Raw genomic sequence first — 17681 nt, 5'->3', positions numbered from 1 at the left:
CCATCTCATTGTGTTTGTTTGTTTTTTCAAATAAAATTGGTTTGTGTTTCAGAAGTACACAAATGATGTTTTTAGACTAAACTAAGGACAGAGAGCAACTTTACAATTGAGAAAAAAGCAGTTGATTGGGCCAAATTTAAATTTAGAAATTATAAAATCTAAATGGTAATACTTAGTCCAATTATTTATGTATGAACACTTGACTCTCTCTCTCTCTCTCTGATGGAGTAGTTATTTTGTTGGATAATTGGGTGATATGCCTACTCAACTAGCTACTTAGTGCATACTTTATTGCAATAAGATTTTTATTGCACATTCATAATCAGAATGATATTTAATTTTTTTTAGTACTTTATCTTATCTTATCTTTATCTTAATTTTTTTTAGTACTTGGCGGAAAACCAACGGTCTGTTCATGGATGTATCTTGTGTTACTGCCTTAAAGAAGTTAAATACTGATACTGTTCATCTTTTTAATAGTACGCAGATTGCATCATCTATTTCAAATATAGTCAAAGAATTAATTGAGAACTCTTTGGATGCTGGTGCAACTAATATTGATATTAAACTGGTAAGTATTTTTTTATTTGTGCTTGTGTTATTAGCTTTTTTTTTTTTTTTTTTTTTTTATAAAACTTGTAGAGTGATGTAAGGAAGCAAAGGAAGCAAAATCAAATAAAATATCTCCTTAGTTTCATTGTTTATCTGTCCTTCCAAATATTTATCTAATCCCTTTATAAAGTTACTTAAGTTCTTAAAGACGTAGTAAAGATATGGAGTTTCCAAGGGTATGATTGTGTATTGTACAGGCTTACCGGCAGGTCACTATGCAACAGTTGACATTGCAGTAACGATATGCAAGTACAATATTTCAAATGACGGGGAATGCAAGGACAATATTTCAAATGACGATGTGCTGCACACTCAGATGTATGGGGTTTTACAGCAGATGACCCAAGAGACTCAGGCGCCTCCGTAGCCAGGTGGGAAAGAGCAGCAGTGCGTAGCACACGCTTCTTGATTAGACCAGGGTTCGAGCCCGTCACCACCAAATACGAAGGATGCGGAAAGGTCATGAAATGACCACCGCATATCCCGGAGCAATATGGCCTTAGTTGCTAATGCTCCTAAAAATCACATAACAAACAAAAAAATAACAAAAAACCCAAGAGACTCCCTCTCCTCACCACTGTTCATTGATGACGAATGCGTGATGTCAACAACGTGCCATGTGGACACTGGAGGACTGGAAACAATGTGCTGGTCGTTTGTTGTTGTTATTTGGTTTTTAGGAGCATTAGCAACTAAGGCCATATTGCTCCGGGGATATGCGGTGGCATTCCCTGACCTTTCCACATCCTCCGTATTTGGTGGTCACGGGCTCAAACCCTGGTCTAATCAAGAAGCGTATGCTACCCACTGTGCTGGTCGGATGAGTCCAAATACCTGGTGCAACACATTGACAGATGCCATTGTGTGTGGTGCAAGCAACAAGAGTCCATGGACCTATCTTGCATGGTGCCCACTATTCAGGCAGGTAGTGGTGGTTGCTTAATATGTGGCCTGTTTTGCTAGCAAGAACTAGGACCCAAATGAGTATGGACCAACATTTTCTCTGGTGAAGTTTATGGGCAGCTGTTAGGAGACTATATGCTTCTTGCCATGTTGCTTTTGGTTAATCTTTACAGCATTAGTATTAGTAGAGGCATGCGATGCAAGAAAGCAAGCTTATGCAGCATCAGCCGAAAAAAAAAAAAAAACTCTCCCATTTCACTCTTCCAATTGTTCCAAATGCCTATCCAGCTCAGCGGCTAAAGGCAAATTTTTGCACATCTATTCTACAGCTATCTTTCCTTAGCTTGAATCTATGCCCCCTTAGGTTCTTAATCTGAGCAAGAGGAAGAATCCCATCAGCATTCAGCTTGCTCAATCCATTCAAGGCCTTGTACACCTCAATCAGATCACCTCGCAGGTGCCTACTCTCCAGGCACTGCAATTTGCAGAACTTAAGCCTTTCTTGTTAAGAGCACCCCTTTGTTCCCCTCACAAATCTTGTTGCCCTTCTTTGTACTTGTTCTAGCAACCCTACATCCTTCCTAAAGTGAGGCCTCCAGACCTGTACACGGTTCTCTAGGTGTGGTCTGATCATTGCCTTGTATAACGGAATAATCACCTCCCTGTCCCTGCTAGCAAAATTCCTATATATGGTACCCCATCCCATGGATCTTTGTGATAGACAAATGTAACTCCTTCCACTTATTGCTCTGACAGGCTGCTAAATTACTGGTGGTTTGCATTAGAGTGAATGTCATCTTTCCACTGACTAAAGCCAGCAGGTTTGCATATTCTAAAGATGCAAAGAATGTCACCAAGATCCATGGGATTGAGTGAATGGCATTTTAGTGCTGCCAAAGGGTGTGTGTGTGTGTGTGTGTGTGTGTGTGTGGAAGGGGGAATGGTTTTCCTTACTTTAAACCAGCACTGGAGGGACTCATTTCCTGATTTTAAACCAGTGCCAGGAGGGGAGGGGGGCGGGATTATGCACTTCTTGGTGCTGGTTTATAATTGGAAAATAATTCTCCCTCCAGCAATGGTTTTAAATATTCTCCCGATTTAAAAACATTCCCGGGAGGGGGAATCTTTTCCTGACTTAAAACCAGCGCCAAGATGGCATTCGGTCTAATGCAAAGCATCGTTAATTATCAGCCTGTCAGAACAACCAGCATCCCATGGATCATGGTATACTTTGCATCTTTAGAATATGGTACTCTGTATTTCTGTATACTCACAAACCTGCCGTCTTGATCGGTGGAAAGATGACATTCACTCTAATACAAACCACTGGTAATTAGCAGCCTGTCAGAGCAATAAGTGGGAGGAGCTACACTTATCTATCATTTCTTGTTGCAAATATCCATGGGATGGAGTACCATGTTGTAAAGATTAACCTCCAATTTTTCCCCTGGACAGAAATAGGATATTCCAGGATGATAATGTGCCATGTCATTGGGTTTGCACTGTGCACGGGTGATTTAAGAAATGCATTGAAGATATTGCCCATCTTGATTGCCCTCCAAATTTGCCTGACATTAATCTCAATTGAACATTTGTGGGATATTTTGGAATGGGAAGTGAGGTATATGGAAATGCAACAGTCATCTATTCTGACACTGGAAAGCCTTGTATGCAGCATGGCTACAGATCTCTATGGATTTCTTCAGCTATCTATTGGAGTCAATGCCTAGGTGAACAGTGGCTGTTATCCCTGTGAACAGTGGCCCAATACTGTATTAAGTAGGTGATCATTGTGTGTGTACATGTGCGTGCGTGTGCACATGTACACACGGCTAAATCCATTATTTAGGTACCACTTGTTTCCACACAGTGGGCATGTTAGTAGAATGGAGTGATTGTACGGTCAGGTTCTGTGATTGCGTGATTATTGTGAGGGCTTTTTCTTTCTGATTGTTTTGTGTCGTCGAGGAGGGGAGCGCTTAGCTTAGGTAGGATGTTTATCCCCCTATCCCGTTGTTTTAAAATCAGAAAAAGAGCTCCCAATTTAAAAACAGTGGCAAGTGGGGGAAAAACACCCTAGGCATATCAATCTTTGAAGACAGTGGGCACGGAAAGCAGTGAGTGGCACCTGCCAATCACTGCTTTGTTCCTGTCTGTTTGTTGAAATATGGACTAGTACCCAAGATCTGGAGTTTTACCACGTGTACACACAATGATCACCTACCTGAGATAAAAGTGCCAGTAGAGAAAAAGAGGTCATTTCATTACAATGAAATGACTACTGTGCAAATTGGAAAAGACATTTCTTATTATTACAGTTTAATAATATAAATCAAAGCATTTTTGTTTGAAAACTATCCTGTAAATCACTGTCAATTGTAAATGCACTCATCTACTCTTATTCTCGCATTATCCATTGTTCTGTTTAATGCTTCTGGTGGTATTCTTTCAGTTTCAGCAATGTTTCATTTCAGTTAGTGAAGTGTCCATGGATAGTTTATATAGACTTTTAAAAAAAACTCCATAAAAAGAAATGCAAACAGATGAGTCTGGTGATAGTGGTGGCCAGTTTGTTACCAAAATTAAATGTAATGTGATTTGGAAACTTCCTTTAAAGTATCCATGGAAACCTTTGCAGTATGTGCTGTACCATTGTCTGGCTGAAACCAGACATTTTGTAAATTAAGTCTTTTTTGTTGAAGATCCTCTCTCTTACAAGTTTTTGCAGCTAGTTTACGTATATTGCTGAAGTTGCTGTGACAGCTAAACCATTATCATAAAAAGTGTGGACCGATTATGGTGAAACTAAGCTTTTTGGCTGTGAATTTGGTTGTTCATGAAGGTGATATGAATTTTTGGCTGACTAGTATCTAAAATTTTTGTTTGTTTACACGCATATTCAAATGAAAGTGGGCTGCGTCACTCTTGATTAAATGATTAAGTCCAAACCATTGTTCATCTTCTGTAGGAATAGATTGTAGAAATTCAAATGTGTATCCCAATCACAAATAAGTTATTGTTGGACCAGTTGCATTTTATATGGATGGAACTTTAAATTGATATATTCAATATACATCATGGACTTTATGTTGATATGTTCAATTCTCTTGTTTGAGGACTGCATTGTAATGATTCTTTTTCTCTGATTCTTCTAATGTTTTTGGAGTGCACTATACTCATCTGACCTGGAGGCTTCAGATCTGTTACAGACATTGTTTTAAATTTGTAAATCCAATTTGTTATGTTTTTTGATTCGTAGCACTACCATTTCTTCCAATGTTGAAGTGGAGTTGAAATTCACATTGAGCACTCACAACAGTTTTCTGATTTAAAAAAAATTGCATTTGCCTTATAAACAATGTTTATTTGACCACTTCTCTATTTTTACTGAATACTTTAGTGCAGTGCTACTCAGTGTGGTCCACAGACCGGTACTGGTCTGTGGTCCACAGACCAGTACCGGTCTGCAAACTGCTTGTTACTGGTCTGCAACGAACTGGAAATACAAAAAGGGAAATATGAATTTTGAGTTTGTCGCGGACGTTACTGGTCTGCGACGATTTGTATTTTACAAAAGTATCGGTCTGCAATGGAATGGAAATAAAAGAAACTGGTCCTTCATCACAAATAGTTTGAGAAGCACTGCTTTAATGTATTCTACTCCTGGATACAAACTGGGCATTTTCTTCCAGAAGAGACCAGTTTTGTCAACATTAAAAATTTGTTCTGGAATAACAGTCCTGATCAACAAGCAATTCAATTTTAAAGGCCTTAGCTGCTTCTTTGTCAACATATAATACCTTTCCATGCCTTACAACACTTTTGATATTTGCCCTGTTTTTGAAGCATTCTAACCAGCTTCTGCTTGCTTTAGTCTCCAAAGCACACAGCACTGTCACTGGTTGATGGAACTTTTAAGTCTCAGATTGTCATAGATCTGTTTAGTACATTTACAGATAAATTGTCAGGGCACTGTGTCACCCTTCATCTGCTTTTTCCTTATCTGTATTTACAAAAGTTTTTCCATTTCCACAATAAAGTCTGTCCTTGTGCACCGAATGTGTAATCATTACCAATTTTAACATTCTTTAGAATGTCCCATTGTTTAACTATTGTAGAAATTGTCAATTGAGATTTTTATTCCGTGTTTTTTATCATCTTCTGCTTCACTTTAATAGAAATTTTATTCTTAACTTGCTCTTTAGGAGCCATGGTTATTAATTTCAATTTATTTAATTAATCAATTCAAAAATAACCACAAATTATAATTTACAAAATTGCCCTTTTTTTTTCACTGAACAACTGCATAAAACAAAAGATAAACAAAGAATAACAATGCCAATTATGTATTTCAGAACAAAGTAGGGCTGTTGTGCTGAATAATAACAAAGATGCTAATTGTTTAAGAACAATCATATGAGAACATATGAGCCACATTTCATGATTCCACCCACACATTTTGAAATTTATACCTCTGCATCATTCCCAGCTGTAGCAGAAAGCTATGAGTTCCTGCAGATATCACTGACCCTTAAAATATAAACTCTTATGGAAGGTAAACCAGTTCCTGAGAATATCGGACATGGATGTTAACAAAAATTGAGGATCCTCTGTATTCCCCACTATTTTGCTTTTTTTGATAGGGTGTTATGCAGGGGCGTAGTTACCATATAGCAAAAGTAGGCAAAGACTAGGGGGGCCCTTAATGAATTAGGGGCCCTACTTCACAAGGGCCCATAAACAGATGCAAGTAGGGGCCACCCTACTTCGCTAGGGCCTATAGACAGATGAAACATGTAATGAAAATATTTTTCTCACTGAGCTCTGCAACAATGTTGTACATCTAGAATAAGGAAGGAATTCTTCTTATTTCTTATCACCAAAACATAACAAACCCAGGCAGCGGCAGTCTTTATTTTGCTTTTACAAATGCAACTTTCTATAGTGATCAGACGCCCATTTGGTTACTGTATGTGTATACGTCATATCATGGTGTTCGGAATTCCCCAACTTGACAGGGGGATAGGTCCCACATATACAAACATTTAGCCATATACGGTGGTCAAAAGTTGTTAGTTGATTAATTTCAATTCAAGTTTGTTCAAGTCATTATCAAAACAGCAGTTGACGTACAAAAATGTATTTGTTTATTATTGCTATTTAAAATTTAAAGTTTAAAATTAAATTAATAAAATTTTTAGTTAAAAATGGATGAAAAGAAAAAGGAAAGAGTGGAGCCCAAAAAGAACAATGAAGAAAGAAAAAGAACAAGCAGTCAATAAATTATCTAAATTAGATAAATTCTTTACAAAGCACAGTAATGAATTATGTCCAGAAGAAGGTAAAGAAAAGACCAGTATCGAATCGGAAAATGTGGAAAAGAATGCTGTTGGTGTAAATATATCTAGTGGATCATTTAAATCAAGCAAGATCATTAAACAAAAACAATTCAACAATTATAGATATGCCTTCGTTGGAAATTAGTGTTGAATGTACTACACCATTTATTTCTTCAAGCGATCTTGGAGAATACGTGGACATCAACATTTCTGATGAAACAAACAGAAACATTGAGTTTGTCACCTCAGAGACCTAAAGGGCAATTTCCAAGGGATCCTGAACAACAAATTAGAAGTTTTAGTGACACATACTACTATTCTACTTCAACGAATGGTCCAGTTCCTCATTTGTGGCTATGCTACTCACGAATTTTAGATGCATCTTTTCGGATAAAAACTCAGTGTTTCTCACCATCATATCGAGGCATGTGCTATACATGAAATGTGGCAAAAGAATGCAACTATTGATAAAGATCTTGAGGAACAAGTAAGATACAGATCCTCATTTTGGAAAATGGTACTAGAACGGTTATTTCGGATAACGCTTATGTTGGCTGAAAATTCTTTAGCATTTCGAGGTCATCAGGAAGGATTTTCGGAAGATTACAATGGCAATTTTTTATTGCAAGTCCATTTACTTTCCTACTATGATGATATAATGAAACAAATTATTAATAAGCCATCTGGTTCAATAACTTATTTAAGCCCCACTATCCAAAATGAGTTAATGGAATGTTTAGGTACCAAATTATCAATAGCAGTAACACTCAAAATTAATTCAGCACCATTCTATTCATCAATTTTAGATACTACTCAAGATCTCACAAAAAAAAAAAAAAGATCAATTGAGTGTTATCGTATGACATGTTCACATAATTTGTGATGAAAATGAAAAATTCAAAGATTTTGAAATTTGTGAAACGTTTTCAGGATCCTATGATGTGAATGATAATTCGGCAGAAATGATGATGGATAATATAATGAAAATATTACACAAACTAAATATTCCCCTTAAAAAATGTTATGGTCAGGGATATGATGGGACTAATGCCACAAGTGGAGTTTATAATGGTGTGCAGTGACACATTAAAAGGATCTAATCAAATGCATTCGTTGTGCAAGTCATAATTTAAATTTAGTTTTTAATGATAGTGTAAATTGTTGTAATAATGTTTCATCATTTTTCGACATTCTTCAAAATTTGTATAATTTTTTTTGGAAATAGTACAAAAAGATAGGATCTTACTATAAAATTGAAATTACAGTTGCTCAGAGCAAAATGGATACAAAAATATAGATTGTAACAGGTTTAATAATAGGAAAAATACATATATATTAGATTAGATACATAAAGTTTTCGGTTATCTAGTTAACCTTCTTCAGTTGATATGAAATGACAGTTAGAATGGAGGCGTGTACTGCCAGTCTGGTACGTGAAGCGCATGGCTAATTGTTTGAGGTTGAAGCCTGTGGTTGTGATGTATGTGGACGTGGCCAGCGCTTGTCAGTGGACAGGATCATCGTTTCGGTGATAGGGTGGACTTGACAACCACTGTTCCTGTTCACTGAGGTATTGGAGCATTTGATGTTTAACGATTCCAACCAGGCGCGGCACAGATAATGGCGGGACTTATCCGGATTGGTCTACCGCATCTCTTGCCGTGACTGCACTAGCTGCTACTTCGGGGAAACTGGGAGACGGCTCGAGAAGCGCCTTTCTGAACACAAAAGAGTGATCCGCTTAGCGGATGTGGAGCACTCAGCTACTGCCGAGCACGTCTGGGCAACCCACCACGACATTGACCCACACCGCGATGTCGTGATTGTGGATAAGTCCTGCCATTATCTGCGCCATGCCTGGTTGGAATCGTTAAACATCAAATGCTCCAGTACCTCAGTGAACAGGAACAGTGGTTGTCAAGTCCACCCTATCACCGAAGCGACGATCCTGTCCATTGACAAGCGCTGGCCACGTCCACATACATCACAACCACAGGCTTCAACCGCAAACAATTAGTCATGCGCTTCACGTACCAGACTGGCAGTACACGCCTCCATTCTAACTGTCATTTCATATCAACTGAAGAAGGTTAACTAGATAACCGAAAACTTTATGTATCTAATCTAATATATATGTATTTTTCCTATTATTAAACCTGTTACAATCTATATTTTTGTATCTGTTTCGCTCTGAGCAACTGTAATTTCAATTTTATAGTAATGAATCCGGAGGGCATAGGCCTCTTTGATTATAAGATAGGATCTTCTTTTTAAATTTACTGAATCTGAAGTTACATTAAAAAAACTGAATCCTACTTGATAAGATAGGATCTTCTTTCTAAATTTACTGAATCTGAAGTTACATTAAAAAAACTGAATCCTACTTGCTGGTCTGGTAGATTACAGTCTATAACAGCTGTGAAAGTGCGTTTGGCAGTTATTATAGAAGCTTTGACAGAAATTAATCTTAAATCAACTAAAAAAAAGCAGAACGAGACGAAGCGTATGCCTCTACTAATGCTAATGCTAATAATGAAGCAAATTATGACATTTGATTTTATTTTCATTTGTATACTTTTGAATAACGTGATGTGCGAAATTAATTATTCTTCAAAAACTCTACAGAAGCACGATATAGACCTTGATGAATGTACCGAGTCTACACCTCATGGCCCCATAAGGTGTATGGTAACTAGTGCATGGTACTGCACTCTTCTAAGAGATCATATTATTCCCACTCTGCAAGAAAGGGTGGTTATAAAATAAGTTTCCCTATCAGTAGACCCTAATGTCAAAACGGTTAGAGTTAGCACTGTGAAAATCAGTGGGTATGTCATTTAGGGTATAGGGAAGCGATTTGTAGAAGAAAAAAAATTAGTTCAAATTTCTGCCGCCATTGGAAAAATGGCGCTGCACCTATGTAAAAGTTGTCATTTACTTCAAGACACACTGCTTATGCGAATGACATCCTGTTAGATAAAAGCAGAAAGGACAATGCTACTGTCAATAACCATTATGGCTCTTACAAAAAAAGGAACGTGCTCTTTTAGTAAAACTGTTCTACCAGAATAATAGTAGCTAATGCAGCACTACGTGAATATCAGAAAATTAAGGGTTTGCGTAAAGAACCTTTGACGTTAGTGGCGCTTCGAAAACTAATAAAGAAATTTGAGGCGATCGGGGAGTTAGGTGTAATTCCAGACAGGCAACAACGTATCGGAACAGAGGTAGTGGATGAAGTGGCAGTTGCAATAGTTAGAATGTGAAAAATTACCAGTCAGTAGTGTCAGAGGTGTGTCAAGAGACTTGAACTTTCCTTGGTCTACTGTATGTAAAGTGCTTTGAATAATTTTACGCTGGTTCCTGTACAAGATTTACATAGTGCAAGAACTTAAGTCTTGTGATCAGCAACAACGAATAGACTTTGCTCTACGATTTCTGGCTCATATGGAACTTGACGATACGTGGGCTCAAATGATCTTGTGTTCTGATGAGGCAATTTCACTCTTTGTGTGGCTGTAAATGCATAAAACTGCAGGCGCCTCCGTAGCCAGGTGGGAAGGAACAGCAGTGCGTAGCATTTCTTGATTAGTCCGGGGTTCGAGCCTGTCACCACCAAATACGGAGGATGTGGAAAGGTCAGGGAATGACCACCGCATATTCCGGAGCAATATGGCCTTAGTTGCTAATGCTCCTAAAAACCAAACCAAGCATAAAACTGGCAAATATGGGGAACTTCTCGTCCATCTGCTGTGCATGAAAGACCACTAAAAAGTCCATATGTTACAGTATGGTGTGGATTCACAGCAGAGTTTATAATGAGACCATTTTTCTTTGAACGTCTGCACCTCATGGCCCCGTAAGGTGTACAGTAACTAGTGCACGGTATTGCGTTCTTCTAAGAGATCACATTATTCCCACTCTGCAAGAAAGGCAATGCTTGGAGACCATAGTGTTTGTGCAAGATGGTGCCCCCCCCACGTTGGTCGACAAGTGAAGGAACTGCTCCGTTCAACATTCAGAAATGATTGCATCATTTCTGGAGACTTTCCACACTTCTGGCCAGCCCGATCAGCAGATCTCAATCCCTGTGATTTTTGGCTATGGGGATATCTGAAAGACAGAGTTTGTGATATCATACAGATGCTTGTCAATTTGAAAGCAAGCATTAAACAGCATGTAGCCAGCATCCCCAATACGATGCTACGCGAAACTGTGTTGCATGCAGGTCTCTGTTTTCAGAATGTCATCTGAAGTGAAGGAAAGCACATAGAACAATATCTGTATGATTTCTAAGCTCTGATATTAAAATGTAATCTTAAGTATTCTTAAGATTACATTTAAGTAAAATGTAATCTTAAGTTAAGTATTCCATCTCATGTTTACAGTGGCGCCTCCGTAGCCAGGTGGGAAGGAGCAGCAGTGCGTAGCACACGCTTCTTGATTAGACCGGGGTTCGAGCTCGTCACCACCAAATACGGAGGATGCGGAAAGGTCAGGGAATGACCACCGCATATTCCCGGAGCAATATGGCCTTAGTTGCTAATGCTCCTAAAAACCAAATAACAATCATGTTTACAGTGCCAATTTCTCCCCTTGTGGCAGAAATTCAAACTACTTTTTTTTCTTCTGCAAATCGCTTCCCCATACCCTAAATGACATACCCAACGATTTTCACAGCGTTATCTCTAACCGTTTTGAACTAGGGTCTCCTGAATAGGGAAAACTTATTTTATAACCACCTGGTACTTCTGTATGGGATCAAGTTGGTAAAAATTTACAAAACAATCGAAATTCATATGAACAAATTAAATATGAATCTGAGCAAATTTCTAAGGGTTCAGGGTAGATCCCAAATTTGAAGACAAAAACGACAACATAGAACTAAAAAACAGTACAGGTGACCCCCTGCTTAACGCTATTAATTCGTTCCATGAAAACAGAGTGCTAAGTGAATCCGCGCTAAGCGAGCTCCGCATTCCCATAAGGTAACATATGTATTTGTGAGTTGCGGTCGGTGCCATAGGATATTTCCTAATCAATAATAAACGGTAGGAAAAGATGCACAAATGTCGGTCAAAATATTTAATATTCAAATATTTGTACATATAAAATAATCTGCATTACATACGTATATCATTATGTGGTAACTACTTACATATCAAAATTAAACTTAAAATTCCAATTAAAATCATGAATTTAATTGATCTAAATTGATTTAATTTAGTTGATGAATTTAATCATGAAAAATTTGTCGATTTTGGGTTGAACTTTGGCCCTCTTCCAAATAAACTAAAAGGGGTATTAATTTTAAATCCCCCGCAGCATTACCACCCAACAATAAAGTCAACCGATCCTTCGCTGCTTTGAAACCTGGCATGTTTTTTTCTTCTTTCAATATGAAACTTCTTTTAGGCATTCGTTTCCACAAAAGTCCTCCTTCATCTATGTTAACTTGTTGAGAAGTACAGTATAACACACAATATTCCTCTTCAATAATTTTAACAAGTTCTTTTTTGAAAATTTCGGCTCCTTTTACACTTGCGGCTTCTCCCTGGATTTTAAATCTATTCAACCAGCCCTTACCAGTTTTAAATGGTTCCACATTTTTTTTTTTAGGTGAGTTTTCTTCAGATCATCATATTGGCTAATCTCTCTCTCTCTCTCTCTCTCTCTCTTTTTTTTTTTTTTAATAATATTTAACTTAAATGAATTCTGCATTGGATATTATGTTCAATAAAATTAGTTAAAGTCTTTCCATTTCAATCCTAATAACCGGCCTAGCCCTAGTTGCTTGCAGTGGAACAGCTATCTTTCCCGCTGCTAAAATTAATTCCTTATTTTTTTTTATAATTGTTCTTATTAAACTTGCGAGTCCTAAATTATGGCACACATCCGCTTGTCTTTGACCGGAATCGATTCGCTTCAAAACGTCTAATTTAATTTTCAAATTCAGTCTTTTTCTTACATTTATAGTCTTCGTACTGTGCCCAGACGTTGTTGCTTTTTTCATTCTTATCGGCCATTATTAACTCTTCGAAAATGTCTTCTAAAATGTAACTGCATTGGTTGCATCAATTACGATACAATATTCGAGTAAACTGTCCGTTTTGCACGATGTCTAATACTGTACTGAATGATGACTAGACTTCGGATAAATGCATATAACGCAAATATTACAAGCAATATACTTGATCATTTTTTAAAATGTTGATCTCGGAACTACGTAACAAGTGACTGTACTGCAATTAAATTAGCTTGCGAGAAAATTTCACTGAGCGTGGGAAACGTTTTAATGCTGTTTTGGTATTCAATTTCAAGCTATCGACTCCAACAAATGGAACGATTTCGTTAAATATGCCAAAAATCTGATCTGTAAAAGAGCGTTATAGTGATCTGAGACAGCGTTATAGTCAGATACGGGGTATAATATAAGAACAGCGTTATAGCGAATCAGCGTAAAGCGAACCGTGCTATAACGGGGGCCTGCTGTACAATGAATTAGCTTCTGATTTTTTGTTTGATAATAGAGATCAGTTTTTAAAATCAGTGTTTTTTACTATGTTTTACACAAAATTATAATACAAATTAAAAATCGTTTCAAAAGTATGAAGTTTGTAAAAAATTATTTTGCAATATTAGAACTGAAAAAAATATGTCAAATGCTGATATATTAAGTGAGTGTGAAAATCTCATAAAAAAGTATTCATCCGTACTCTCTCCCCAACTGCCGATTCAATATTGTAATTTAATCACAGTTATTTAACAAGATTTATTAGAAGACATTGTCTATCAGACAATTTTTTTATTTGTTAATTTAAAAATATAGTGCCTAGAATAATAAAAGATTATTCTAGGCACTATATTTTTAAAAACCTAGAATAATAAAAGATTATAAAATAAATCCTATTGGTCAAAGTAGACTATGCAATCTTTCAGCGTTGGCCGTTGAGCATAAATATGCCAGTAAAATGGATTTAAAAGATATTATTAATGATTTTGCAAATGTAAAAGCATGAAAAGTAACATTTTTAACTTTTTTCGTAAATTTACGTTTGTAAAATTGTATTTAATAAGTAGTATCATATTAGATAGTATAAATCAGAGCTGTAATGCTCAATACATTCTACGTTGATATCAGTATTTGTAAAATAATAAGAGGAGTTTACCTCAATATAGTACGTAGAACACTTCCGTATGATGCCCTCCAGAAATTAAAACAAAAAAATTTAAAAACTTACATTAGAGTAACAAATTAAATTGGTTTCACACTTACTTAATATATCAGCATTTGACATATTTTTTTCAGTTCTAATATTGCAAAATAATTTTGATAATATTTTTTGTAAAATTATAAATAAATCGTAAATAAAATACATATTCATGTTGTTAAAATGATTCAACACTTTTTTAGATTATATCTAATTAAAATTTATTTTAATAAAAATAAGGGGCTGAAAACGATTTCTTGCCTAAGGGCTCAAAAAACTTAGATACGCCACTGGTGTTAGGATGCTACCATATTAGTTGTGTGCAGCTTCCTGCTTTTGGCAGGAATTTGTAGTGAATGAAATCTGTCATTCCTTTCTGCAATTCCATTTAGTGCAGATTCCATTTATTGGATCACATGCCTGAATTGTGGCAGGGGGGAGTTTTGCCAAGGCAGATCATAGGCTTTGTGATTGCATCTCTGAGCATGACGGGCTATTTCCAGACCAACTTCACCTGACCTGCTCTACTATTGCCAAACATTATTGGTGTGAGTATCATGTTAAATTGTAACCCATGATCCAATATTGAACTTTTGGACTGTGCACATGATCCTCATCATTGCTGGAAGTGCTCCCTATAGCTGTGGCTGGGTCTAACATTAATCACAATCATGGAACTTGCATACACCCTATTATGGAAGTAGTTATTTTATAGCATGATGAAGGATGGTGAGCTTATAACATGGCAAATGACATCATCCTATTTCTGCAGAATCTGATGGTAGATGTTTTGTATTCACCTTTCTTTCTTTCTCTTTTGTTGGTCTGTGCACATGTGTGTGTGTGTGTGTGTACGTTGCTCTGCAAAATATAATTTTGTTATTGTCATACCATTTGTCTTCAAAGCTGATAAAAGGAACACATCACTCTTTAAGCTTCTTAGTGTATATATTTTGTTTTCATTGCTTTTAGTACTTTTATCATTTATCTGTATTATATTTCTGTCTGTCTTTTATTCTCTCTGTTTTTCTTCTATTATTTCTGTCTGTTTTTATTCTTTATAAAGTTTTTGTATATTGTACTTTATTTTTCACTGTATTTTAATAAGGTTTTATTTTATATTTTTATAGTTTGTGAGTATTTACAAGATTTGCTTCAGTATGGTTATTCCCAATGTACAAGGCCTTTTTTTTTTTTTTTTTTATGAAACCCCCAAACACGAAAGATATCAAAACCTATTTTTTGCTAATATTTTAAAATTTATTTTATTTATTTTTTGGATGGGGTTATTTAGGCTTACTTTATTCATAATTTTGTTGATGCTTAATACTAATTCAAAATTTCTATAGTACAGTCATCTCTGCTATTATGCATGTTTTTCCAATTCAAATTGGCTGTAATGCTATTGATGAATAGATGAGCGCCGTTTGTAAAATGCAAACTTTTGCAAATGCACTTTGGCTTTTATGCAATTTCATTCCTAACAGTAAGTTTCACGGTGTGCGGAGGAATACAAATTTATGCCAACAGTGTCCTCCATAGCCAGGTGGTCAGGAGCAGCAGTGCGTAGCACACGCTTCTTGATTAGACCGGGGTTCGAGCCTGTGGACCAAAGTGTGATATCAGCTTTTAAAGCTCTATTATTTAAGATGCACATTTAAGAAGTTGATTGCAACTACTGAGGAGAATAATAAGGAATTGCTTGAATTTTGGAAGAGCTTTAAAGCCAATAATGCTATTGACATCATTGTGGAGGCCTGGGATGATGTCAGTAAGGACTGCTTGCATGCTTGGTGGAAGCTTCTCCCAGATTTTATTCACGATTTTAAAGACTTAAAACTCTCAGTGGAGCTTCCAAAATCAAAGAACATTGTGTTTCCTCTTTCAAAGCAAGTTGGATTTGAAGATGTAGAGAGTGAGGATGTTGAAGAGCTGCTTGAGTCCCATTGTGAAGACCTCTCTACAGCTTTTCTACAACAACTTATTGTTGAGGGGGAAGCTGGAGATGAAGAACTCCATCCTGGACTTCTTCATGACAGCTTTCCACTTCTCTTTTATCCTCTATCCTGAGGGAAGTTGAGAAGTAGTTGCAGCTCTTAGAAGACTATGATTACAATGCAAATGCCGCAGGATAGCTTTGTGGAATAAGGTCTTATTTGACATCCTATGAACTGCTATCCTGCCGCAATTTTGCTGTTTCAATTTTAAGTGATATTTTTTTGTGATCTGCCTCTAACCATATTTTTCCGTAAGCCTTGCTATTTTCATTGCACAAGGTCTCACAAGAATGCAATTACTGCATTATAATAGAAACGACTTTATCATTTCTGAAGGTAAGTTTCTTATTAGACGTTTTGATAAATTTTTTTTCTTTTCTTTATGTCCCATGCAGTGAAGTATTATCTCTCGCTCTTCACAAAATAGAAAATATTTGCCATTGGATTGCAGCTTTAGTATTTATGGGCACTTTTTTTTTTTTTATTGAATATACTTTTATTGGCTGTTTTGTTAATAAAATGTTATTTTTACAGGAAAATACTGGTTTTACTAAAATTGAAATTAGAGACAATGGAAGTGGTATCAAAAGAGGAGATGTACCTTACTTTGCCCAAGCACATTATACATCAAAGATCAGCTGCCATTCTGATTTAGATCATTTGCAAACATATGGCTTCCGTGGTGTGGCTCTTAGTTCATTATGTGCAGTGGCTAATGTGTCTGTTACAACAAAAAGTGTAGAGGAAGAAATAGGCATGACATATCAGCTGGATCATTGTGGAAAAATATTATCATCAAGACCATCTCACGTAATCAGAGGTAAAATATAAGTTTGTTAGCTAATGTAGGTGATATGTTGTTGTTGTTATTTGGTTTTTAGGAGCATTAGCAACTAAGGCCATATTGATCCAGGGATATGCGGTGGTAATTTCCTGACCTTTCCGTATCTTCCGTATTTGGTGGTCACGGGCTCGAACCCCGGTCTGATCAATAAGTGCGTGCTACGCACTGCTGCTCCTGCCCACCTGGCTACGGAGGCGCCAGTGTAGGTGATATGCAGCGTGTATTGTTTCATTGTGTTTAATATGCATTTATATAAAAACTTTTAGATAAATGCATATTAAACTTTTAGATTATCTGAAAACTTTTAGATAAAGTAGCATGTTTTAGGGGAGTGGGGGCAGGGCATGCCAATTAGGGAGGTACTTATATATTTATCATCTCTTACAATCAGAACATTTTCTTATTTTGAGTTTATTTTCATCCTTTTGAGTTTGTGAACGCATCATGTTGGTGGAATTTTTGAAATCAGAAAAAGGAAAACCGAAATTGTGCTTTAGTGGACATTTGTTTTATAAAGACAGGCAAAATGAAACAAAAATTCATTGGAAGTGTCAAAATTACCGAAAAACCAAATGTGCCACTTGAGTTACTACGGTAGATAACACCATTGTTAAAACATGGAAGGAGCACAATCATTGTGGAGACGCAGCAGGAGTTGAGGCAGCACAACTTCTTGATACCATTCGAACTTATGCAGAAACAACAAATAATACGCCTCGTAGTATTATTTCAAATGTTTCGAGAATCTGTAGCCAAGCAGCAGCCCCTAAGTTTC

General features: G+C 36.6%; 1 protein-coding gene across 1 annotated transcript in view; it reads left to right on the top strand.

Moving 5' to 3' along the window:
* Nucleotides 1-415: 415 nt before the first annotated feature.
* The window catches only part of LOC150078998 (PMS1 protein homolog 1-like), a 142878-nt gene continuing 125612 nt past the window's right edge, over nucleotides 416-17681 (top strand). The window contains exons 1-2 of the mRNA XM_090382917.1: nucleotides 416-571; nucleotides 16597-16882. Of these exons, the coding sequence (XP_090239043.1) occupies nucleotides 416-571; nucleotides 16597-16882 (442 nt within the window). The remainder of the gene's footprint in view (nucleotides 572-16596; nucleotides 16883-17681) is intronic.

The sequence above is a fragment of the Mastigoproctus giganteus genome, chromosome 10 (assembly GCF_048544385.1).
Source record: "Mastigoproctus giganteus isolate SK-2022 chromosome 10, ASM4854438v1, whole genome shotgun sequence".
Taxonomy (NCBI): domain Eukaryota; kingdom Metazoa; phylum Arthropoda; class Arachnida; order Uropygi; family Thelyphonidae; genus Mastigoproctus; species Mastigoproctus giganteus.
This window is presented reverse-complemented; position numbering and strand designations above follow the sequence as displayed.